We start from the raw sequence: 25,196 nt of genomic DNA, 5'->3' as shown, positions 1-25,196 counted from the left end.
AGTATTATTAAAATTTGCCACTTGTTCACTTCTCTGCAAAGCCAGTTCACTTATGTTAACATATGACAACTCTCTGAAATATTATCCCCATTTTACAGCTCAGGAAACTGAGGCTTGGGGACAGCACTGTCCAGTAGAACTTTCTACAATGGTAGAATGTTCTGTGTATCTGCACCATCCACTACATGGCCATGGGGAGCACTCGAAATGTTATTCTGAGGAGTAGATGAGGCAATGCCTGGCCAAAGGTTAGCAACGTGTGTGGCCCTAGTAACTCTTCAAAGAGCATTGGCTATTATTATTGATAATGTGACATGTTATTGTTACTGCTGTTGCTGGGGCTGTCCTTATTGTTGTCATTGTTACTATCACTACTGCTCCAATACAACGAAGGAGCACATTAAGAAGAGCTTTACACGCCTGGAGAAGGAGTGTGGATTTTCTGTTCTTGGTAACAGGGAGCTTTTAGAGGTTTGTGAACTGAGAGCATGGCTGGATTAATGAGGAAGCTCTCTCCAGCTGAGAGTGTGTGGAAGGGGAGCACCAGGGAGGTGGGGAGATGATGAGGCCTCAGCCAGGGCAGTGGGGTGGGGACAGCGACTTAGGAGATGGGATCCACACCTGATGATAGACTGGACGTGTGAAATGAGGGGCGAGAGGAGTCATCCGGCTGCCAGGTGCCACTTCCCACCTTGGGGAATGCAGGAGAGGTGGCCTGCCCACACCGCCACAGACCACCGCACCCCATACACCCCTGCACCCAGCCCCCAACCCAGCCCTTGCTCAGGCCGGGTCTTCCAGGTGTAGGCTGGTGCAGCCCCTGGGTACCCCTCTTGCAAGACTGCGATTCTGGGTGCACAATCCCTTCCTCCTTCAACTTGGGGCTCCCCCCAACCCATCCTCATGTTTTCTGCAGCCCCTAAGGGTGGGCTCTCTGGCCCTCCTTTCCCCTGACCACAGGGGCTGGGCTGCTCCTCCTCCTATGGACAGGGGCTCCCCAGACCCATCTCCTGGTGACAGCCTGGGCCCCTTAGTCTGTCCTCACCGCCTCACTCTGGTGCCTTTGGCGCCCTCTGCCGGCCATGCCATGTCACTGCATGGTTCTCCTGACCACCTGAGGCAGCCCTGCCTGTCCGGGTCACCTGTGCCCCGCCTGTCCTGTGCTGAGAGATGCCCTCAGACCCAGGCAACCGCAGAACCTGGGTCTCTGGCACCATCTGTGCAAACGGCCGCTCCTTTCCCACATGTCCTTCAGGCGCTGAGCCCTGGCTCTGCTGGGGTGGGGTGGGGGCTGTGGTGCTGCCCCATCGCCATCCCCACACCCACCTGGGGCCATGGTCTCCCACAGGTGCCCTTCTCCTTCTGCTGACATCCACCCACTTCTCCCCGTACCTGCTGTCACTTGTGTAGGCCAGGCCACCATCATCTCTTAACTGGGTGATTTCAACATAGCTCCTCACCATCCCCTCCCCAAAAAGCATGCACACACACAGTCTGTTCTCCACGTGCAACCAGAAGAGGGATTGGAAAAACAAGCGAGTCTGATAGTGCTGCTCCTCTGAGTATAACTCTGCAATGTCCCCATTGCACTGAGTGCTGAGCCCTTACCTGGATGGGCAGTGCTGAGCACAGGCCCCCTGCTGGCCTCTCCGTCCTGCACTCTGTAAGGGCTCCCTGTATTCTTCCTCCTCTGTCCTTGCCTCCCCCTGTTCATGGCCCTGCCTTGAGGCCCCTCTGTCCTCTTGGAACCTTTCACTCTCTGTCCCTGGAGTTTGTGGGCTCCAATGGCTGTTGGAGCCCTCCATCTCTCTGGGGGGCTGCAGGCTTGTGACCCTTCCTTCTCCCCAGGGCTGACCCACATGTGGACAGGCAGGAGCACAGACATGGCTGTCTTCTTACAGGGGCTGTATCAGGACCCCCGAGAGCCCTCACGCAGAGCTGGGTTTTTTCTGGGGAGGCTTGGTTACTTGGGGCTTCTCTAAGAACTGAGCTTCTGGGTCAGAAAGTCCTAAGTCAGAGATTTCAAACTATGGTCTAGGACCACCTCTTGGAGGCCACTGCTGGGAAGGAGACCTCTCCCAACCCGCTCACCTCCACCACCACTAACACAAACCCCTACTTCAACCCGAGCAACCGTGCTTGAATTTATTGGTTATCTAAGTTAGAGTTTTCCATATAATTTTGTTTGAAGAAAGCTTTCTGGAATGAAAAAGAAAAGGTCTTAAAGCCACATGCAAAATTTCATCCCATTCTACCAACATTTGCAAAGCATGTTATAGCTGACTTTATTTTTACATTGTCTTTTTATTTTTATCTTGTCTATTATTAACTTACAAAGAAATAGGCTCAGAAAGGTTGAGTGGCTTGCCCAAGATCACACAGCATGTAAGTAATGGAGCTGGATCCAAACTCAAGCAGTTTGGCCCCAGTGTCCTTTTCATGGTCTCTGGAGGGGAACTTGGTGTGTCCCCACCAGGGCCCAGGGCCCTGCCTGGAGCTGACCCTGCCTGTGTCCCTCTCTCAGTGCTGCATCGACAACTTTGAGGAAATTGTCAAGCTGCTCCTCTCCCACGGTGCGAACGTGAACGCCAAGGACAACGAGCTATGGACGCCCCTGCACGCCGCGGCCACCTGCGGCCACATCAACCTGGTGAAGATCCTCGTTCAGTAGTACGTGCCCTTCTCTCTCCAAGAACGGCCTCCGTGCCGCCTCTTGGTTTTTCCTAAGGTTTTTTTTTTTTTTTGGTCTTTCACCTCTCTCTCTCCCTTTCTCTCCCTGCCCCTCTTTCTGTGTCTCTCTTGGTGCCCGGGCTCTCTCTTTCACGTCCTCTCTTTCTTTCTCTGTTCCTCTCTCCTCTTCCCCTCAGTTCCCTTTTTCTCTCTCCATCTCGGTGTCTTTCTCAGTCTTTTTCTCTCCATGTCTGTCTCTCGTTCACTCTTGGTCTCGCCCTGCCTTTTCCATTCGATGTCTCTCTTCCTTCTCTCTCTCTCTCTCCATTCTCTTTTTGTCCCCAAATATTATTGTGGTAAAATATACATAACATAAAATTTACCATCCCTGCATTACAGGAATAAATCCCATCTGGTCATGGTGTATAATCCTTTTAATATGCTGCTGAATTTGGTTTGCTAGTATTTTGTTGAGGATTTTTGCATCCGTGTTCATAAAGGATGTCAGTCTATAGTTTTCTTGTTGTATCTTTGTCTGGCTTTGTATCAGGGTATCTTTCTTTCTTTTTTTTTTTCTGAGGAAGATTTGTCCTGAGCTAACATCTGTTGCCAATCTTCCTCTATTTTTTATGTGGGTCACTGCCACAGCATGGCCACTGAAAAGTGGTGTAGGTCTGCACCTGGGAACCAAACCTGGGCTGCTGAACCAGAGTGCGCCAAACTTAACCACTAGGCCACGGGGCCGGCCCCCTCATTTTCTTTTGTTTTAAATCTCTTTTTCTCTGTCTGTCTCTATGAGTCCCTGAATCTATATAGTCATCTCCTCCACTCTCTTTATGTATCGTTGCCATTTTTTAAAAATTTTATTGAGGTCATATTGGCTTTTAATATTGTTGCCATTTTTGTTTTTTTTTGCTATCAAAAATAAAAAGCAAGCATCTTTCCTTTGCTCTGCCCCCCAAATCCTGTCCACATGCTTTTCTTTGGGCAGAACCTGTTTGGGGGCACCACGGATAAATGTCTTCCCAGGAGTAAGGCCATTCCTCTCCATAGAGCTCTGACTGTCTTTTCCCGCCCTGAAATTCTTTCTAGTCTGCTCAGTTTCTATAAATACACAGAAAAGGCAACATTCAATTTCAGGTGTGTTCTTAAATTCATCTAATAATTGGTGGGCACTTGAGCTGGGCCAGGCTCTGTGCTGTGCACTGGCGGCTCGGGGATGCAGAAATCCTGAGGAACCAGGCAGGAAATCAGGTGATTTCAGTACAGAGCCGAGACAGAGCGAGACCGGTACGTTGGAGTCCCGGGAGACGAAGGAGAGCATCTGAGTGCAGGGAGTCAGGAAGAGCGGTGGAGAGCAGGGGACCTTTTGCAGAGGTCTTGGCAGAGCAATGGGAGCCCATCAGGTGACTGCTGGGGGCAAGGGATGGAGATGACAGTACTGCTGCCCTGGCTCAGAGAGGTGGATTAGCTTGCCCAAGGGCACATGGGAGCTCAGAGAGGTCCCAGGGAGGGCTGTTAGGTCCACGGACTAACTGGTGGCCCATGCCTGCACCTCTGATGAGAACCTGGATGTGGCTAAGTCTGCCAGGAGCATCAAGTGGCCATGGTCCACTTAGTGATGGTGTGGGAGGAAAAGAGAGTGGTACCAGCCTGGTACAGTGGGTCCCTAACGCTGATCTGTACCAGAATCACCTGGGGCTTGGGTTTAAAATACATAATTCTGAGCCCTACCGCCCACGAGACTCTGTTTTGGGAGGTCTGGTGGGGAGCCTGGGAAGCTGCATTTTATTTCAGTGGTTCCCGGGTAATTGTGCCACAGGGCACCCCAGGACCATGCTTGGGAAACACTGTCCCAAAAGGCAGATTCTGCCAGGGAGCCCCAAGGCTATCTCCTGGCCCTGTCCTGGTCGGCCTTTTGGGCAGGGACTTGGAGAAGGAGGTGGGGGGTGGCCAAGGATGTTCCTACATGTGGACAAAGATTGAAATAGAACATGGAGAAGGGAAAAGTGCTGGCACATGAGAAACCTGGCTTTGAGTCTTGACCCTCCCACATCCTAGCTATGTGACCTTGGGCAAGTCACTGAACCTCTCTGAGTCTTTGCTTCCCTTGAGTGAGATAAGGCCAATGATGAGAACCCGAGAGGACTATTATGCGGATAAATAAGATGATGTGTGTAAAGAGCTTAGATCAAGCCTGGCTCTAAGCAGATGCCTGGTAAGAGGGGCTGCTGCCATGAATGTTATTTTTATCATTGTCACCAGGGAGGACTTGGACATCTGTCCTGCTGGTTCAACAGAGCAGGAAGCTGGGGAGATCTGCTGGGACAGCTCTCCTGGGATTTTGGCCCCTTCCCACCTGGGGCCCCTGGGCTCCTGAAGCCACTGTCCTTGCTGGGGTGTGCCGTGGTGGGGTTGTGGGGGAGAGGCTGGAGGGCAGAGGTAGCCAGACCAAGCCTAGCCACACCTCCCTGGCCCTCACCCTGGCCCTTTCTCTGCAGCGGGGCCGACTTGCTTGCCGTCAACTCTGATGGGAACATGCCCTATGACCTCTGTGAAGACGAGCCCACCTTGGATGTCATCGAGACGTGTATGGCGTACCAGGGTAAGGGCAGGACAGCATGCCATAAAGTGGGCTCAGTGCAGTGTTGCGATGAGCATCTCTTAAATCCATGCAGGTGAATAAGCTAGCTAGCTACGTGCCTGCCTGCCTCACGCTCAGCGCTCAGGAGACAGGATGGGTCCTCATTGTTATTGTTTTCTGTGTGATTTCAAGATGAGGATGCGAAAGGACCCTGGAAAACGTGTTGTACGAAGGGAGGTATTGTTCTCATCCGCATCACCCACACATGCGGGCAGCCTCAGCTGGCCTGGTCTCCTCTTCGTCAGCTGTGACAGTTCAATTCAATAAACAGTCACAATAAAGATATATTCCCATTTGGGAAAATAATCCAAAGTCAAGAACATTCACGGGTGCCTGCTCTGTGCCAGGCACCACGCTGGCTGCCAGGGGCCTGGATAAACAAGATGTGGGCTGTTCTCAGCTCACAAATGAGCTTCAGAGAGGAAACAAATGCAGCAATCAGAGAGACCTGCCTGCCCCCACCACCCCACAGACATGCTTCTGAAGCGTGTCCTCAGAAAGACTTCTCAAATCCAGACCCTCGACCACAGCCCGAGGTCCTGCCGGGTCCTGCCCTTAGGTTTCTTCCCAGGTCGCTGTAGTAGCCGCCAATTCGGTCTCTCCATTCCCTGACACCCAGGCTTTTCCTAATTCATCTTCTGCAGAGGTTCTTAACAGTTTCTGTGCCAATCTGGTGAATCTGTGGACCCCTTCTCAGAATAATGTTTTTAAATGCAGTTATAAAATCATAAGATGATAAAAGAAATAAATTATATTAAAATATAGCTACCAAATATTTTTTTTTTTTTTGTGAGGAGGACCAGCCCTGAGCTAACATCCAATGCCAATCCTCCTCTTTTTTGCTGAGGAAGACTGGCCCTGGGCTAACATCCATGCCCATCTTCCTCTACTTTATATGGGACGCCGCCACAGCATGGCCTAACAAGCGGTGCGTCGGTGCGCACCCGGGATCCGAACCGGCGAACCCCGGGCCGCCGCAGCAGAACGGGCGCACTTAACCGCCTGCGCCACCGGGCTGGCCCCGCTACCAAAATATTTTTAAATGTGTTATATAGAAACTTTTAGTTCATGAAACAGTAAGATAACATGATATAGAAATACCCATAGTTTCTGTTGGAGTCAAAGACACAGGCATTGCTAATTCTACTGTGAATTTTGTCTCCGTTCTAATGGAAGGAAATGCTATATTTCATTTAAAGGTTAGCAAAAATAAACATGTAATTTTTTCTCTCCTTTCAAGTTTACAGAGCTCCCCTGAATTCTATCCAAGAATGCTTGATCTAATGGACCTTTTTTTAGAGCATGTCGCTCTCTCCTTCAATCCTATTAGTAGCTGCCAGTAACACTTAAACGTTTTAGCCAGAGATTCAGGCTTTAAATGTCTTTCTGGGTCGCTCCATATCAGTTGACTCACCTCTCCATTTGAGAGTTATGTATTCATTAATTCAGTCATTCCTGTAGCAAAAATTCATTGAGCATTGTGCCTGGTGCTACAGACTCAGCCGTGGATGAGATGAAGGAAACTAACAGACCCTGGTCGGATAGAGCGGGTCAGGGGAGGCCAGCTGGGAGGTGATCTTAAAGATAGGATGGTCAGGGGAGGCCACCTGGGAGGTGATCCAGGCTGGACCTGAGGATGAAATGGAGCCAGCCATCTGAGCAGTTGGAGGCGGGTAGGTGGATGGTAGGGATTTCCAGGTAGAAGAATAGCATATGTAACAGTAACTGATATTAATACGGCGCCTACTGGGTGCCAGGCAGGAATGGCCCTTGTTCTGTGGGCCAGTCCATGCTGTTTGTGTTCACTGGGCTTGGGAGAAATGATCTATGGGCGTGTCTGTCTACCCCTGTGACGGGCAGACCCTGGGGAGCAGGAGCCTTGACTCCCCCATCTGCCCTCCTCTCCCGCTTGAGGCCTAGGCCCGGGAGTGCTGAACAAATTCCCCCTTCCCCACTGCAGGCATCACCCAAGAGAAAATCAACGAGATGCGGGCGGCTCCTGAGCAGCAGATGATTGCGGACATCCACTGTATGATTGCAGCGGGCCAGGACCTTGACTGGATAGATGCCCAGGGTGCCACACTGGTGAGGAGATGGGCCAGGCTGGCTTGGGCTGGGGGTCAGTACCAGAACCAAGAGCAGTGAGGGCTGAAGTGGGCCAGCACCTGGTGGAGCCCAGGCCTATAAAGTTGGGGCCTGTCTGTGGCGTTGGACCTCCTCCAGACCCGCTATGGGGCCAGGGTTGCCCCTGGAATATGGAGAGGTAAGAGAGCAGAGCTCAGCCGCTCTGAGAGTCTGGCCACTCTCAGCTGGGGCTGGGAGTCAGGAGTCCTGGGGGGAGGCTTGGCTCTGCTGTCCACCTGTTCTGTCTCCAAGTTCCTCCATTACCTCAAGCTCCAGGTGTCCATCCTGAGCTCCCCCTCCCCCAATGACGTCCCCCCATTAAGGACTGGTGCCATAATTTATCCACTCACCTGTGCCATCTTGCTTTGCACTGTCCCTTCCCTTGCCTCACTGTCTCCTCTCCCATCCCACTGCCTTGCCTCATCAGCTCTCCCTGATATTGCTGCAGGGTTCCCTGGGTTCCTGGGTTCAGAGTCCTAATCCTCCGGGTTCCCTGACTTTGGAGTCCAGACACCCCCAGTTATCCATCCATCCATTGGTTCATCCATTCATCCGGTTAAAACACACCTGCTCTGTGCCATATTCTTTCTAGATCCTGGATGTGTAGAACAATGGAACCTTCTTCGCTCTCAAATCTGCCTGGTTAGCTCCGCTCATTCTTTCAGCTCAAGTGTCAGTGATGTGGGAAACCTTGACCTCTCTCCATAGGTTCTCATAGCACAATGCAGCCCAGTATTGGGGAGGGTCTGCTTCTGCAGCCTCTAAACTGAAAACAAGAGCATGGCCTTGGAAGCCCAAGGCCCACCCCACACCCCTTGCTGGTGGCTGGGCTCTGCCCTAGGCTTGGGGTCTGTGCTGGTCATAAGCACCCATGGGTCTCAGAATCTGGAGCTTACCAGGTAGGGCTCAGCAGTACCAAGTTCCCTCACTGCCCCTCAGGCCTGACCTGGTGGCCCAGGTGTGATAACTTGGGCTTCTCCCACCTGGTTCCTGAGCCCCACCCTCTGCCTCGTGCCTTTTTCTATTACCTGGGTCCCTGCTCAGATCATCTGCTCATCCCAGCACTCAAGAATGGAGTCAGGTAGTTGGATTGGATGCTGCAATATGAAGTCACGGCCAAGCTGGACCAAGAGCTCCTTTGGGTCTGTGGCTGGGCCCTCTAGACATACGGGTCTTCTCCTCTTGGGCTGAGGCTGGCTTCACAGTGGCTCCACGCACATGGGCTGGGCACACACTAGGTCTCAGGTCTTCCCAGTAAAGTGGGGATACTAATAGAATCTTCCTCACTGGGTTGTTGGGGGGCCCAAATGAGATTCTGTATGGAGGTACTTTGCACAGAGTCTCTAAACTCTCAATAAATGTTAGTGATTAACATCATTATTACCATTAACAATATCACTCTCCCAGTCATGCCTTTTTATTCCCAGCCAAGTACAAGGCCCCACAGTTTTGTAATGTCTGTCTGTCAGTATTCTCTACAACTGGCAAGCATTGGACATTTATAAATCAAATAATTATACTAGTTTTCATATGTGCCTGTACCAGATGACACCCTGGGTTTATTCTGCAAATTAAAAAATAAAGGAAAGCCTCCATTTGCTAGAACCTTATAGCAACCTTACCCCAGGAGGAGGCAGCATCTGGCCATCAGGGCTGTATTCTGAAGGGCCACTTCCTGGGGCCATGCCTTCTCTGTCCTGCTACCCCAGATCTCAGCCTCCCAGAGCCCTCTGATGTCCTCCTAGCCAGGCTTCTGCTGGCTTCCTTGGGCTCTCACCTCTATCTCCCACCTTGACTGGGCAGTTGATTTCTCTTTGCCTCATCTATTTTTTGCTCCTTTATCCATTCACATGGTGTACCTTGTCATCACTTAACGGCTCTCTAAGAATGTTAACCACTTACTGAGTGTTCATCATGTGCTAAGTATTTTGTGTATTTTCTGGGAGATTGAGCAAGTGGGACAACTAAGGTCTTCAAGGTAGCATCCATCACTGGAAGCCTTGAATGGAACCAGGGGGAAGAGTTGGGGGCTCAACGTGAGGCTTTCTCTTATTGGATGTATTGGTTATCTATTGCTGCTTAACAAACTACTCCCAAACTTAGCATCTTAAACAACAATAAATATTTACTATCTCACACAGTTTCTATGGGCCAGAGAATTAGGAACAGTTTAGCTGGGTAGCTCTAGCTTGAGGTCTCTCATGAGGTTTCAGTCAAGATGTCAGCCAGGGCTGCAGTCATCTGAAGACTTGACTGGGGCTGGAAGTTCCGCTTTCAAGATGGTGCACTCATATCGCTGGCAAGTTAGTGCTGGCTGCTGGCAGGAGACCTCAGTTTCTCGCCTCCTTAGGACCTCTCCTTCGGGCTGCTTAAGGGTCCTCACAACATGGTGGCTGCTTCCTTCTAGAGTGATTGATCCAAGAGACCACAAGGTAGAAGCAGCAATGCCTTTTATGACCTCACCTCAAAAATTGCACACTACCATTTTACTATATCCCATTTGCTAGAAGCGAGTCATTTGTTCTGGCCCACATTCAAGGGGAAAGGAATTAAATTCCATCTTTTTTTGTGTGTGTGTGAGGAAGATCGGCCCTGAGCTGACATCTCCCAGTCCTCCTCTTTTTGCTGAGGAAGACTGGCCCTGGGCTAACATCCATGCCCATCTTCCTCTACTTTATATGGGATGCTGCCACAGCATGGCTTGCCAAGCGGTTTGTTGGTGCGCTTGGTGCGTTGGTGGGATCTGAACCGGCGAACCCGGGCCGCCGCAGTGGAGTGTGTGCACTTAACTGCTTGCGCCACCGGGCCAGCCCCAAGTTCCATCTTTTAAAGGGAGGTGTGTCAAAGAATTTGTAGACATATTTTAAAACCACCATATTGGATCTTTGAGACCCCTTCTACAGGGTTCAGCACATAGAAGGGACTCAGTAAATGTTACTGGCTTAACCAAAAGGGCTCTAAGACCAACCACAAGAAGAAGAGCTCACCTCTCTGCGTTACCTTCTAGGTCCATATTGCAGACTTAATCCTCTGCAATGTGGCTGGTATTTTCACCTTATTCTATTCCATTCTACTAGCCCTAAGAATGATCTGAGACTTGGGTTAGGAGAGGGTTATCCCCCGCTCCAAATGTGGGACTGGACTCCATAGGGAATGCTCACTTCTTTCCTCTCCTTCAGTTGCACATAGCTGGAGCCAATGGGTACCTGCGGGCAGCTGAGCTCCTCCTGGATCACGGAGTGCGCGTGGATGTGAAGGACTGGGATGGCTGGGAGCCTCTGCATGCAGCTGCCTTCTGGGGACAGGTAGTTCTCACCCTTAGGGCTGTGAGGGAGGTCAGCACAGGGTCAACCTGCTGTTCTTTGGGCCGGAAGTTGGTTCAAAAGAACACAAGATCCACTTAAGGTGTTGACTACAGTTAGTATGTGGGATATGAAAAGACCTAGGGAGTGTGCAAAAATGTTTGACAAGTCGTGTTCTAACAAGATGATAATCAAATTTGCCAAATTAGAAAATTCCCATTGTTTCTGCTTTGAGTAGTTGTTCCCTTTGTTTCCCAGATATAAAACTCTGACTGCAGCTTTTGCATTCCCTCCTTAGACACCTGACAGCTCTAGAGTTACAAGTGACTTCTTCTTCTTGTGTCCCTTGGCATGGCCCAGGCATGCTGGAGGAGGTGTCAAGCCTATTGCATTTGCCAGCATTCCAGGCTCCAAGAAACAGAGCCTTCCCTGGACATCAACTTTGCCCTGTCAGTCTTTGGGTCATGTCCTAAGAGGCCTTGGGCCCTCTCTCCACTTCCTAGGCTTTCTGAGCCCTGGGCAGGGAGAACGTGGTTTTCTTCCTGTGTTTCAGATGCAGATGGCAGAGCTATTGGTGTCCCACGGGGCCAGTCTTAGTGCTAGAACATCCATGGATGAGATGCCAATAGGTACGTCCAGCACAACACTTGGTATACACATAGGCACTCATCAATTTTTTGATGGGTAGAGGGATAAATTGATGAATATATGGTTGGATAGATGGTGGATTGATGTGTGGATGGGTAGATGGGTGAATGAATAAATTAATGGATGGTAGATTAAAGGACAGATGGATGGATGGACAGATGGATAGATGGATGCATGTGTGGATAAGTGGATGAAAATATGGATGTATGTGTGGATATAAGGATGAATGATGGATTGATATTGAATAAATGGGTGAGTGGGTAGAGGATGAATCTGTGGATGGATGGCTGGGTCAGTGCATAGGTAGATAGATGTACGAAAGGATTAGGTGGATTGAGTGGGAGGGGATATATGATTTCAGCATCTTTGCATAATTTCTTGCTTGGGCTACATGGGGTACCTGCTTGTTTCTCTTGATACTTCTTGTATCAGTGGAGAACTGATGACTCTTCTTGGAAACTATCAAAGGTATATGAATCCTTTGGTCATAGCTGGGAACCTTGGGAGTTGTGACTGTGCACAGAACCTGGGTTACCTGTTTGTATTCTCCTCTAAGGATTGGGTTGTAGCCCAGGAAATAAGGCTCACATCGTTTTCTCCCCTCCCTGCATGCCCCCAAAAGGTGCTGGGAGTTTTCAGTGGGTTGGGGTGGCAGCTCCTCTGGTCTGGAGGGCCTGGGGGGCCACAGGCCTCTGCACTGCTGCCACAATGGACTCCTCTGTCCCTTCAGACCTGTGTGAGGAGGAGGAGTTCAAGGTCCTGCTGCTGGAGCTAAAACACAAGCACGACGTGATCATGAAGTCACAGCTGAGGCACAAGTCATCCTTGAGTCGGAGGACGTCCAGCGCGGGCAGCCGTGGGTGAGTCGGGCGGGGCTGCCAGGGGCTCCATGCATGCTCCTGCCTGTGGCATCAGGACACAGCCCTTCAGCACCCCCTCTCTCCCCTCAGGAAGGTGGTGCGTCGAGCCAGCCTGTCGGATAGGACCAACCTGTACAGGAAGGAGTATGAGGGCGAGGCTATACTGTGGCAGCAGCGGAGTGCATCTGAGGATCAGCGGACCTCGACGTACAATGGGGACGTCAGGGAGACCAGGACAGACCAGGAGAATAAGGACCCAGTGAGTGGCCTCACGCCCTGCCCCTGTGTCAGCCACTGCCTTGGGAGGAGGACAGGGCCCCAGCCTGGTCTTGCCTCTTCATCTCAGAGCCTTCAGAGGGAGGTTAGCTGGGCAGTGCCCTTAAACCAGCTGGATCTCATCTGATGGTGGTGGCTACTGTGGCTAATGAGGCTAGCCTTGGGTGTGTTTGAGGCAGGACTGGGAGCTTTGGCACACAGTGGGGTCTCATAATCAACAGGGAGCGAATGGCTGCCATGTGCCTGCTTATGCTCCAGCAGATCTAGTTCTGGGCTTCCCAGAAGAGAGGTTCACTCCGGGAGCTAAGGGCACTCAAACTTTCTTGGGAAAAATATAACATGATGTTGAGAATTGTGTTTACCAGAACACATCTGGTTGGAAGAAAGTTTCTGAAAAACTGAGTAGGGTGCTAGTAGGACTTCTAAGAAGCCTGTTCCAGTAGTAGCAGGTGGTCTGGGCGTTAAACTGCTTTCCTGAGAGGATGTTTTATTAGTTTCCTAGGACTAATTACCACAAACTCGGTGCCTTAACACAGCAGAAATTTGTTCTGTCACAGTTCTGGAGGCCAGAGTCTAAAAATCAGGGTGTCAACAGGGTTGCTTCCTTCTGGGGGCTCGGAATGGGAATCTGTTCCCTGCCTCTCTCCTGACTTCCGGGGGCTCAGGCACTCCTTGGCTTTTGCCAGCATGACTCCCAGCTCGGCCTCAGTCTTCACATGGCCTTCTTCCTGTGTGTGTGCCTGTGTCTGTTTTCTCATCTTAGAAAGACAACGATCGTTGGATTAGGGCCCACCCTAATCCAGTATGACCTCATCTTAATTTAACTAATTACATCTGCAAAGACCCTACTTCCAAATATGGTCACATTCAGAGATGTGGGGTGGACATGAATTTTAGGGGGACATTATTTGACACACTCAGGTCCAGGCATGGCTGCTGTCTTGCTGAGTGGGGTGAGCAAGCTTGGGGCCAAAGCAGAATTGCTGGGGACAAGGAGGGAGAGGTATACCCGAAGTGGTCTGCCTTTTTGGTTCTTCCACCACACGGTGAGCAGCTGGAATCATTTCTAGAGAGTACTGCCTTGGAAGGATGCAAAGTGATTTGCTGCCCCACAGGTCCACATGTCTCAATGGGACCCTGCTTCCCTGTGTGAGCGGGGAGGTCACATGAGGGCTTGTCTCATCAGCAGGAGTGAAGGTGCCTTTGGAAGGGAATCCGCATCAAAGCCGCTGTACGGGATGGAGAGGGCACACATGGGGACTTTGTTCTGCCTAGTCCCTAAGCTTGGGGGTTGGGGAGAAAAGAGTTGTAGATTGAAATCAAACCACATTTCAGATGCCTCTCAGCTATGCTTTGTTTATTTATTCCTTGTGATTGAGGTGTAACTTATGTACAGTAAAGTACGCAAACCTTAAATGAATTTTTCTTTTTTTTATTTTTTGTTTATTGCAGTAACATTGGTTTATAACATTGTAAAAATTTCAGGTGTACATCATTGTACTTCTATTTCTGCATGGACTACATCATGTTCACCACCAAAATACTAATTACAACCCATCACCACACACATGTACTGAATTATCCCTTTCACCCTCCTCCCTCCCCCCTTCCCCTCTGGTAACCACCAATCCAATCTCTGTCCCTATGTGTTTGTTTATTGTTGTTATTATCTACTACTTAATGAAGGAAATCATACGGTATTTGACCTTCTCCCTCTGACTTATTTCACTTTGCATTATACCCTCAATGTTCATCCATGTTGTCACAAATGGCTGGATTAAATGAATTTTTCAATGGACTTTTACAAATGGGTACCCTCAGATGAATGTGTAGAGCATTTCTAGAACCCCAGAAAGCTTCCATGTTCTTTCTCCCCGTCAGTGCCCCCCACCCCAATGGTAGCCACTATTTAACTTTGAGTGCTAAAGCTTAGTGTTGCATCTTCATCTGCATATGAATAGACCCGGGCAGTAGGTGGTCTTTTGTGTCTGGCTTCTTTCATGTCTATGAGATTCATCCCTGTTATGGTGTATAGCAGTAGTTTATTCCTTTTGATTGCTCTGTAGAATCATGTTATTTGAATACACTAGAATTTACGTGTCCGTTCTCTTGTTGGTGGACATTTGGGTTGTTTCCAGTTTTTGGCTATTTTGAATAAAGCTGCTCAAAACATTCTTGTCCATGTCTTTTGGTGTAGAGTATTTACCCAGGAATGCAGTACGAGTCACGGGGTGGGTGTATATATAGCTTTAGTAGATATGGCTGAGCAATTTTCCAAAGTGGTTGTATGTATCTGCTCTCCCATCAGCAGTGTATGAGCATTTCTTGCCGACTCTTGGTAGACTCAGTCTCTTTCATTTGAGCCATCCTGGAGAGGTTGCTGTGTAGCATTTCCCTGATGGTGGATGATGTTGAACACCTTTTCATGGGCTTATAGGCCATCTGGTTTCCTTTTTTGTGCAGCATCCGTTCTTTTGCCTTTTTTTGTTGGGTTATCTTTTCCTCATTGATTTGTAGGAGAGACTGAGAAGCAGCCTCTCCCCGTCCACGCCTGCTTTGTCCCTGTGTTTGTTCAGATCTCACAGGCCCCAGGATTCTCCCAGGAGTGCTCACTGATCTGGAGTCTCATAAATCATTAACCGTATAGGGAATGGGGTAGGGGGATATGGCTGCTGGAAACTACCCTGAGTTTGTTATTGTTGTTACTTTCCAGAGCTTCCTCACCAAGCCTGCAGTGTGTTGGGGGTTAGGTGAAGGCAAACAGATGGGCCACTTTGCCTCTGGGGCTGGGGCTTCAGGCCTGGGGAGAAGAGAGGGTACAGAGATGGGATAGCCTGAAGCAGGCTCTCCTCGCCCCAGGTACCCAGAAGTCCAGTCCCAGGGCAACTGTCAGGGTCCAGGGCCCCTGTCCCAGCCCCGGGGGAAACAATAAGATCACAGAACACAGTCACAAAGCTCAAAGCTCCTTCCTTTTTTCTTGCCTGCCCCTTTCAAGGCTTTAGGTGCTGGCAAGGAGGTGATAGTCTCTAAGGTAGGGATTCTTCAAGTGTGGTCCCTGGTCTAGCTGAATCAGCATCACCTGGGAACTTGTTAGAAATGCAAATTCCTAGGCTCCACCGCAGATGTACTGAATCATAAACCCTGGGGCTTCTAATGCGCACAATAATTTGAGAACCATTTATCTAAGAGAGAGTTCGCTCAGCCTGACCCCTAAGTAAGGTTTCTGCCAAGGCTCTGCCCTGTTAGCTCCCAGGCCAGCTTTGGAACACGCTTTTGGCAGCTGACTCCAGTGTACTAGGCATGGCAGTGACGAGACAGCCGTCTCTCCAAATGTGCTTCGCCGTCTTAACTATACAAGAAAATCACCTGGGGAGGTGTTTTTGTTTTTGTGTTTTTTTAAATCCTGATGTCCAGGTTGCAACCAGACTCATTAAATCAGAATCTCTGGGCCTGGGACCCAGGCGTTGTATTTACGTGTTTTTTTTTTTTTTAAGTTAATAGACTTGATTTTTTCGAGCAGTTTTAAATTTACAGAAAAATTAGTGGAAAGTACAGACAGTTCCCATGTACTCTCCCATCATGTCCCCCAGTTTCCACTATTATTAACATCTTGCATTAGTGTTGTACTTATATTATCATCGATGAGCCAATATTGATACATCAGTAACTAAAGTCCATAGTTTACATTACGGTTCACTATGTGTTGTACATTCTATGGATTTTGACAAATGTATAATGTCATGTATCCCTCATTAAAGTGTCATACAGAATACTTTCACTGCCCTAAAAATCCCCAGTGCTCCACCTATTCATCCCTCCCCCAACCCCTGGCAGCCACTGATCTTTTTATTGTCTCCATAGTTTTGCCTTTTCCAGAATATCGTAGAGTTGGACATACACACAGTATGTAGCCTTTTCAGGCTGGCGTTGTATATGTGTTGTTAACTCCTCAGACGATTCCAGTGCGCATCCAAGGTGGAGAACCGGTGTCTTAGATCCCTGCTACTCAAAACATGGGGAGAAACTTGTTGGAAATTATGAGATTCAGGTCCCGACCCAGATCCAGTGAATCAGAATATACTTTTAACAAAAGCCTCAGGTGACTCATATGCACATGAAAGTTTGAGAAGCACTGACTTAGACCAAGAATCTGTCCTTCCCCCGACCCCCGATCATGTCTGCCTGCGTAGTTCAGAAGGAGCCATTAAAGAAAAAGAAGAAGCACACACATAAATGGAAACTTACTATGGCAAGTGTCCCTTATCTTACCATATTTTAACCTAATTATATATTTCTTGGAGATCTTTCCAAGAAATGAAGATTCTTGGAATCACAAGTCAGCACATGGAGATTGCCTTCATTCTTCTTACCAGCTACAGAACATTCCATTCCAAGTACTTGCCATAATTTCCCATCTGCGTAATGATGACTTGCAGGCTTTGCTCCCCGGAGGGAGTATATCCTCTGAGCTTGCTGGTGCAAAGTATACGTTCTTCTTTAAAAAATATATTTTTTTTGATGATGTGATATTGTCCTCCAAAGAGGTTGTGGCAGTTTATGCCTACCTATTTCTCCACACCCTTGCCAACACTGAGTAATAACAAACTTTTTTGTGTGTGTGTGTGAGGAAGATCAGCCCTGAGCTAACATCCATGCTAATCCTCCTCTTTTGCTGAGGAAGACCGGCTCTGAGCTAACATCTACTGCCAATCCTCCTCCTTTTTTTCCCCCAAAGCCCCAGTAGATAGTTGTACGTCATAGTTGCACATCCTTCTAGTTGCTGTATGTGGGACGCCGCCTCAGCAGGGCCAGAGAAGCGGTGCATCGGTGCGCGCCCGGGATCCAAACCCCGGCCACCGGTAGCGGAGTGTGCGCGCTTAACTGCTAAGCCACAGGGCCGGCCCAATAACAAACTTTTAAAATATTCATCAGTGTGGTAGATAAAAATGCTACTTTGTTGTTTTAATTTTTATATCATTAATATTAGTGAAGTTAAATTTTTTTCCTATGTTTGTATGTGATATATATTTTTTTTCATGTGAGCTGCATATTAGTGTCTTTTGCCTATTTTTTTTTTTTGAGGAAGATTGGCCCTGCGCTAACATCTGTTGCCAATCTTCCTCTTTTTCTTTTTCCTCCCCAAAGCCCCAGTATACAGTATATATCATAGTTGTAGAGTTGTAGCTCTTCTGTGTGGGACGCCGCCTCAGCATGGCTTGATGAGCGGTGAGTAGGTCCACACCCAGGATCCGATCCAGTGAACCCGGGGCCGCCAAAGCGGAATGGGTGCACTTAACCGCTACGCCACCAGGCTGGCCCCTCTTTTGCCTTTTTTTTCTGTTGAGTGATTGGGCTTTTTAAAATGGACTTCTAAAAGCTCTTTATATATTTAGGGAATTAGTCCCTTTTCTGTCTTATACGTTGCAGATATTTTTCCAGTTTTTTCATATATCTTTTGACTTTGTTTATGGTGATTTTTGCTCTGCTTTACATTTTTGTTATTGTCAAATGTGTCTACGTTTTAGTTTGTAGTTTCTACTCAGCAGCTACTTTTAAGGGTCTTGTTATCCAGGGATTACTTGTTATCCAGGATCTCTGGGTAAGACTGTCTGCCATGTGGAGTGGAGATATGCTGGGAATACAGAGGAAGGATTACAAGTCACCAAAAACTCAACTAAAATCAGCTCACACAGAAAAGGAATTTATTGGCTCCTATAACTAAAAAGTCTGGGACCAGCTGGATCCAGGGGCTCAAAACGCATCATCAGGACGCGGTCTCTCTCTCTCTCTCTCTCTGTCTTTCAGTCTTCCTTCATGTCAGCTTCACTGTCAAGCAGACCCTTTGACGTGGTGTCTCCCCGGGCCCCAGCTCCCTTCATTTTACTACCCACAGTTCCTACAGAGACAGAACTTCTCTTTCTCAGTCGTTTAGCAAAAGTCCCGGGGTTGTGTTTCAGTGAGCCAATTTTAGTCAAGAACCCATCCCTGAACCAATTCCTGTAAGTGAGTATGTTGACTGGCCAGGCCTGAGATCATGGTCCAGCCCCAGAGCAAAGTTGGGAGTTGGTCAGCTCTACCAAAACACACAGATTGGTGAATTCCTCAAAGGAAGATGGAGGTCCTATTACCCAGGTAGGGAAAACTGATGAGGATGGGTCCAAACAATAAAGCCCTCAGCAGAGGTACAAGTGGGAAGTGGGTTCAGATCCTCCAGCCAGCTGGTAATGTTGTTCTTCTCACTCCTAGAACCCCATGTTGGAGAAGCCCGTGCTGCTCTCTGAGTTTTCTACCAAGATCCCACGAAGTGAAATGGACATGCCTGTTGAGAATGGCCTCCGGGCTCCGGTCAGCACCTACCAGTATGCACTGTCCAACGGGGACGTCTGGAAAGTGCATGAGGTGCCTGACTACAACATGGCCTATGGCAGCCCCGGCGTGGCTGATGCCACCCCACCCTGGAGTGGCTACAAGGAACAGAGCCCCCAGACGCTTCTGGAGCTGAAGCGGCAGCGGGCTGCAGCCAAGCTGCTCAGCCACCCCTTCCTGAGCACCCACCTGGGCAGCAGCATGGCCAGGATGGGCGAGGGCAGCAATGAAGGCAAGGCCCCCTTGATCGGAGGCAGAACTTCACCGTACAGCAGCAATGGGACCTCGGTGTATTACACGGTCACCAGCGGAGATCCCCCGCTCTTGAAGTTCAAGGCCCCCATAGAAGAGATGGAGGAGAAGGTCCATGGCTGCTGCCGCATCTCCTAGTCTCCATGTGACAGAGGAGAGAAATGCTCTGGGGGGGCTCCATGGAATCCAGGCCAGCCCAGCAGCTCTAGCTGGGAAGGCATCAGAGGGCAGCTCAGGGGGAGATGGGCTCTGCTTTCCAGAGGAACCCTGACCCCACCTCTCCCCTAGCTGCTCATAGCATCCCACTTCTCACGGTTCTGCTTCCTGCTGCATTGTCTGCCATCAGAAACAAGGCCCATCATGGCTTCCTGACCCACCCTGCTATCAGATTTTGGGAGGGCGGGCTGCATTTCCAGTTCTGTCATTGGTAAAGGCTTCTCTGGACCAGTACTCGCTTGTGTCATATCAACACACACACACACACACACACACACCCTCAATCAACACGTGTAGGAATGACACAGCTGGGCTCGTGGGAAGCATGTGGGACTGAGAACTTGTGGGCTATTCCCAAGAGGCCTGAGGTTAAGTCTCAGAGTTTCATCACCACTGCCAACATGGCTTTAGCAAGGGAGGGGCCTGCTAAGCTAGACCCTCAGTCCTGCCCAGAGACGTACCAGGATCTGGGCCACCATCCACATCTGGCAGGAACAGGAAGTCCTCTCTGTGTTCAGAGGGAGCCATGAATCCATGGGGTAGATGAGATGGATACAGGCCTGCTCCCCACACCTTGCCTGTGCGAGGAGCCAGCTATGTGACCACCCAGGAGGTGAGGTGGAAAACCAGGCTATTCCATTCCAAATCACATTTTGCTCTTGGGCGAAAGTATCAAAAAGTGGAGGGGAGGGGGAACAAAGTTAGTGTTTCCCAAAGTGCACTTGATAAAAGAATTATTTTAGGCTGTAAAACTAGACAAGAGGTAACTGAACTTGCCTTCTTTCATGGATGGTATCACGATCACTAGGTTTTACTGACTGGGGTTGGAAAAACGAAGCTAAGTGAGGCACTTCAGTTGGAAGGGCTTTTCTGAGGTGAGGGATGAGTTCTTGTTGTTAATTTCCTCAAACATCTCTGCTAACCATGACAGAGCACAGCACCCTGGCTGATCTTTGTAAATATTCAGATAGCTTCAGGTTTTGGTCTAGCCTGTCTCAGCCAGCCCACCTCAGACTGAGCCATCAGAGTGAGCAGTGAGGGGCTGCTGGGGGCACACCCCTCCCAGAGTGAATGCTGAGGATCCCCCGCCCAGCTTGCCTCTTCTAGAGCGCTCAGTGAGACAAGTTTCTCAGTTGGCCCTTGTGAGTTTCTGCCTGGCTCAGGGGCTCCCAGCCTGCTCCCGCTGGAGTGGTGACGCCCCAAGGCTGCAGATCCAAGGTGCCCATGGCCAAACCCCCTGCACTGCATTCAGGAGAGTGAATGCATGCAGCGGTGGGGCTGGAGTTGGGTCTCACCCCAGCTCTACGATTTCATAGCCCCAGTCTCCCTGATGCTGGGGAGGGAGGACCACGAGGGGCAGGCAGCCTGTCACTTCTCCACTCATTCTCTCATGAGCCCCTTTGAAATTGTTAATTGAGTTGGGTGCTGTCCAAAGGCTCAGCCGAAACCAATTGGTGTAACTAACAAGCTGCAGGTTTGTTCCCTGCCCTGTGCGCCTTTTACTGGTCCTAAAACTACCTCCTTAGAGCTCTGAAGGGACCCCCTGGGTCCAGATTCTGGGATTTGGGAGACAAATCGGGGTTCCCTTTAACCCTCTTCTTCCTGAGCCTCTGAAAAATTCTCCCTGAGGGGCACCTGGGCCAGGGGGCTGGGGCTGGAGGAGCCGCCTTGTGCCATCACCCTAGTAAAGGGGCTGCTGTTTGTCAGTCCCAGTCCCCCCCTCTGGCCCCCTTGGCTCCTGTAGCCCAGAGTGGGAGCTGGATCCCAAGGGGCCTGGCTGATGCTTTACCAGGAGCAGGGCAGCTGGGCCCCAGAACAGGGACTCGGGGGAGTCACTGCGCCCCTGGTGGCTCCTAGATGCAGGGAGAGTCCAGCACCAGGCCACTCCCACCCCAGCTCCAGGACAGATCCAGTCTAGGGTGGAGGGGCAGGTCAGGGACTGCAGGCAGGTGTGCGGGAGGCCTCCCGCGTCCCTGTGGTCTGGGGGCGGGCTGTCCAGCATCTCAGCCTATGGCTGGAGCAGGGTGGGGATGATCCAAACACACATACCTTTGGCTTTAAAACAGTGTTCAGATCAGACTGACACTGAAATTCCTCTTGAGCCGACTTAAGCTGCAAGCTGGGGAATGCAGAGGGAAGCCATACACTCCTAGGAGAGAGCTATGCAGGTTTTCCGATCTGTTTGCTCAGGGGCCAGAGATTGAAGGCATTTATTGCCCACTCTGAGCCCTTCTGGCCATTCCCTCCTTCCCCTTGCTTCCTGCCTCCAGGGCCAATCCTCTGCCACCCAGAGGACTGGGAATCCCAACTGCAGACTCTTGGGCATTAGCTTATGTTTTCAGTCAGGGACAAACCATTCCCGGTTAGAGCTTCAAGTACCCAGAGAACTTTCCTTGTGGGCCTCCTGGGTGTTGAGGGACAAGCTGGGGCTAGGCCAGGGTCATTCATTTATTCACTCATGTGGTTTACTGAGCAGCTGTGACACACCAGGCACTATGTTAGGTTCTGGGGATAGAAGAGGAACAAGACAGAGTGAAGAGACTGCTCTTTACAGTTTTCATGCCTTGAGGACCACAGGTATCAGCAGCCCCATTCAACTCACCTGAGGTGGAGTGACTGCATTCTGGTTCAGCATCCCTTTGCTTTTCAGCTCCTAAAAGCCCTAGAGTATGAATCCCGTTAGCTGGCAAACCACTGTCATGGCCACCCCTGGATAACATCTGCCACTAAATGCAGATGTTGGATCTTGGGCTCCGGGCAGACACCATGCCGAGTCCATCTGGAACTTTCAGGGATAGCTGCCTTCAGGCCAGCATCTTTGGGGCACTGTATAATAGCAGTTTGAGGTCCGTGTCTAGAAGAACAAGGAGTCTGGAATTTGCTGCCAAATGCATCTCAGGTTCTTAAACTCATTGTCTCTTGCTCATTTATTATGGAGTCCTTCTGCCCCATCAGTGGATAATGGGAGGAAAAGGAGCTTCTCCTTTAACATTGAAGCCTTTCCTCGTGAGTTGGCCTCTCTTCCTGACAGGTGTGGACCAAGGAGCTGGGAGAAAGCTGGCAAGGTCGACCAGATACCCAGCTCCCGCTGGACCCCTCCCCCCGCCAGCTCTGATGGCAGTTCCTGGCAGGTTAAAGGAGGCTACCTCCAAAGCATGTGCCACATGGCTCACTGTGAGTCCTGGCCCTTGCTCCCACCCTATGCCCCACCCCAAACAATTGAAAATTGGTAGCTATCACCAGATAGTGAGTTTCTGGCCAGCAGCTCAAGGAAGCTGAATGAACCCCAAACCCAGATCTAATGACTTCAGAATGTAATTCTCCATCAAAGATGCAGCATTGATGAAAATGCTCTGCACTGTTTGATCAATTTGAAGGGCTTAGGAAAGTTAACAAGGGTGTGTCCCCTGTCCTACCCTACCCCAGTTTGCTGGCTTTGTAATAAGATGAGACCTTTTGGTTATTGGTGTCAGACATCTTTGGATCTTGAGCTCTCTCTCCCACTTGCTTTCCCAGAGCAGGATACTGGGGCACTTTCCAGAGAGTGCTCCTTACAAGATGCCCAGAAGGACTATATTTAACTCTTGCTATTGTAGCCTGGGGACAGCCACCCCTCCCCCTGGGCATATAAGAGCAATGGGTCATGTGGTCAGTGGATGACTCCACAGAAGTGACCTCCTTTGCCAGAAGCTGTAGCCTTCTCCTTAACAGGAGTCTCTTGTTGGCCAGTTGGCCAGAGGGCCTGCTTCCCACGGGCATTGCAAGTGCCACAGTGCGGGGCCTGGCTCTGCACACCCAGGAAAAGTCTGCAGACCCCCAGCCCTCCGCAATAATTCACCAGACCAGAAGCCACTGATGTACAGAGAAAACTTAAGAAAAATGTATTTTATGTGAAAAAAAAGTTACAACTCTGTATACTGTATCAGCAGCTTTGTGTAAAAATGGCAATCAAGAGAGTCTAATATATTTAAAACTTTTTTAAAAAAAAATCCTCGCGGATCTTTGATATTGTATTGAAGTAACTTCCAGGTAGCTCCTTGCCATGCGGTAGTGGTGGGCCTTGTGTGCGAGACCATGGCTCGACCACATCCCAGAGGGGCATGCCCCTGGAGTTGCTTCCAGCTGCCAAGGCCTGTGACAGAATTCGCTGTTAGGAATTTTTAATTAAGATTATTAAATTTCTTTTAATAACACCTGCTAGCGTGGCTGTGGTCATTGCTGTGAGCTCACTTGAACTATGCTAATTTGAATTCACAAAGAGGTGATACCTGGGATAAAGGGTGGGGGAGGGCTCCCGGTCGGTCCCTGCTCCCACCATAGAAGGCTTTCCAGGAGGGCCCTGAAGCAGAGGGAGTTCTGAGGGCTCAGACATGGAGCAGATGTCTTTCTAGACTGGGAGATGGTGAAACCTGATGAATTCAAGAAAAGATAGGTGGTTGGGAATGACCTTCACTCTGTCAAATGTTCTGTTTGGAATTAACGTGGAGGTCTATAACAGCTCATATGTATATATATATATTTTCACACTTTCAAAGGTTTGTCTGATGACATATTTATATATAACAGGGCTGCCCCTCTCTTCTGTTCTGTTCTTGGAGTGCACCGACTTGTCCTATCCTCTTCCCCCCACCCCACACCAGTCCTTCTCCTCATATAGCTTACAGTGGGGAAGTAAAATACTACATACTACTTCGCATTATTATGACGATACAGCAGGCAAGACCCTGGTTATTCTCACTTTTTATCTCAGGCAGTAGAGGCATTGACAAGCTATGTGGTTGCACAGCCCCAGACCGTGGCGGTCTTTCTCTTTGTCATGTGAAGAAGTCTGTTGGTGTCTCGGGAGAGGATGAAAAGGGTGCTCTCTTGGACCCTTGTGGATGCTGGATGCCAGAGCAGGGACACATCAAAGGGCCCACACTTGGGCTTGAAAAACTTCACAAACAGGCTGGGGATGGAGAGAGGATGAGAAGAACAGTGGGCATTCATCCATTTAAAAAGTGTGGTGGTTTCTAAATAATAAGGGTAACCTCTCATATTATGAAGCACTTTAAAGTTGCACATATGCTTTCTCATTTACATGAAGAAAATGAAGTCTGAAAAGAGACTATTCGATTTAGCACTGCGGAACTCATGATGACCTTGACGAGAAGTTTTGGCAGAGCAGAGGAGGATTAAGCTTGATTGGACAGGGTTCAAGAGAGAATGGGAGGAAAACTGGAGACAGCAAGTACAGACAACTCGTTTGAGGTTTTATGCTATCAAAGTGAGCAGAAAGAAAAATGAGGAGGAAGCTCTGGAGGAATGTAGGGTCAAGACAGGGTTGTTTTAAGATGAAAAATAACTCAGCATGTTTGTACGCTAATAGGAATGAACCGTTAGAGAAGGGAAATTGAAGATCCAGGAGAGAGAAGAGAATTGCTGGAGAGATACGGGTTAGTAGTAGAGGGGCTGGCAGCTAGGGCCCAAATGGAAGGGACAGTTCACCTGCAGTAAGAGAAGGCCCTGTAAGTGGGCAGAGATACAGACGGGTAGGTAGATGTGGTGGGAGCATGTGGACTTTCTTGTCTTGACTGCTTCTATTTTCCCAGTGACACAGGAAGCAAGGAGAGAGGAAAACGTAGCGTGACTGAGGGAAAGGTAGGCTAGCAGGCAACCTTAAGGGCCCACTTGAGATCATGAATTTACAGCCCAACCAGTCAGCAGGGTTGCGTTTTCTTTTCCCCAGCCCTATACTGCTGCACGGGTGCAGGTGGAAAGTAGGGGGAGAGTGGGGTTTAACCAGAGTTGTGGTTTTGCCAGGCAAAAAAGGATGACGTGAGAGAAAAGAAAGCTACC

The 25,196-nt window shown here is 49.6% G+C and overlaps 1 protein-coding gene across 1 annotated transcript in view; it reads left to right on the top strand.

The window, feature by feature from the left end:
* PPP1R16B (protein phosphatase 1 regulatory subunit 16B) overlaps positions 1–23,551 on the top strand; it is a 103,145-nt gene extending 79,594 nt beyond the window's left edge. Inside the window, exons 4-11 of the mRNA XM_004430403.3 lie at positions 2,525–2,670; positions 5,172–5,275; positions 7,275–7,399; positions 10,618–10,743; positions 11,294–11,369; positions 12,119–12,248; positions 12,339–12,507; positions 18,771–23,551. Coding sequence (XP_004430460.1) covers positions 2,525–2,670; positions 5,172–5,275; positions 7,275–7,399; positions 10,618–10,743; positions 11,294–11,369; positions 12,119–12,248; positions 12,339–12,507; positions 18,771–19,280 — 1,386 coding nt within the window. The 3' untranslated portion in view covers positions 19,281–23,551. The remainder of the gene's footprint in view (positions 1–2,524; positions 2,671–5,171; positions 5,276–7,274; positions 7,400–10,617; positions 10,744–11,293; positions 11,370–12,118; positions 12,249–12,338; positions 12,508–18,770) is intronic.
* Positions 23,552–25,196: the final 1,645 nt, after the last annotated feature.

The sequence above is a fragment of the Ceratotherium simum genome, chromosome 21 (genome assembly GCF_057802395.1).
Source record: "Ceratotherium simum simum isolate JZ-2026a chromosome 21, ASM5780239v1, whole genome shotgun sequence".
Classification (NCBI taxonomy): Eukaryota; Metazoa; Chordata; class Mammalia; order Perissodactyla; family Rhinocerotidae; genus Ceratotherium; species Ceratotherium simum.
The sequence above is the reverse complement of the archived record's forward strand: the minus strand, read 5'-3'. Positions and strand labels throughout refer to the sequence as shown.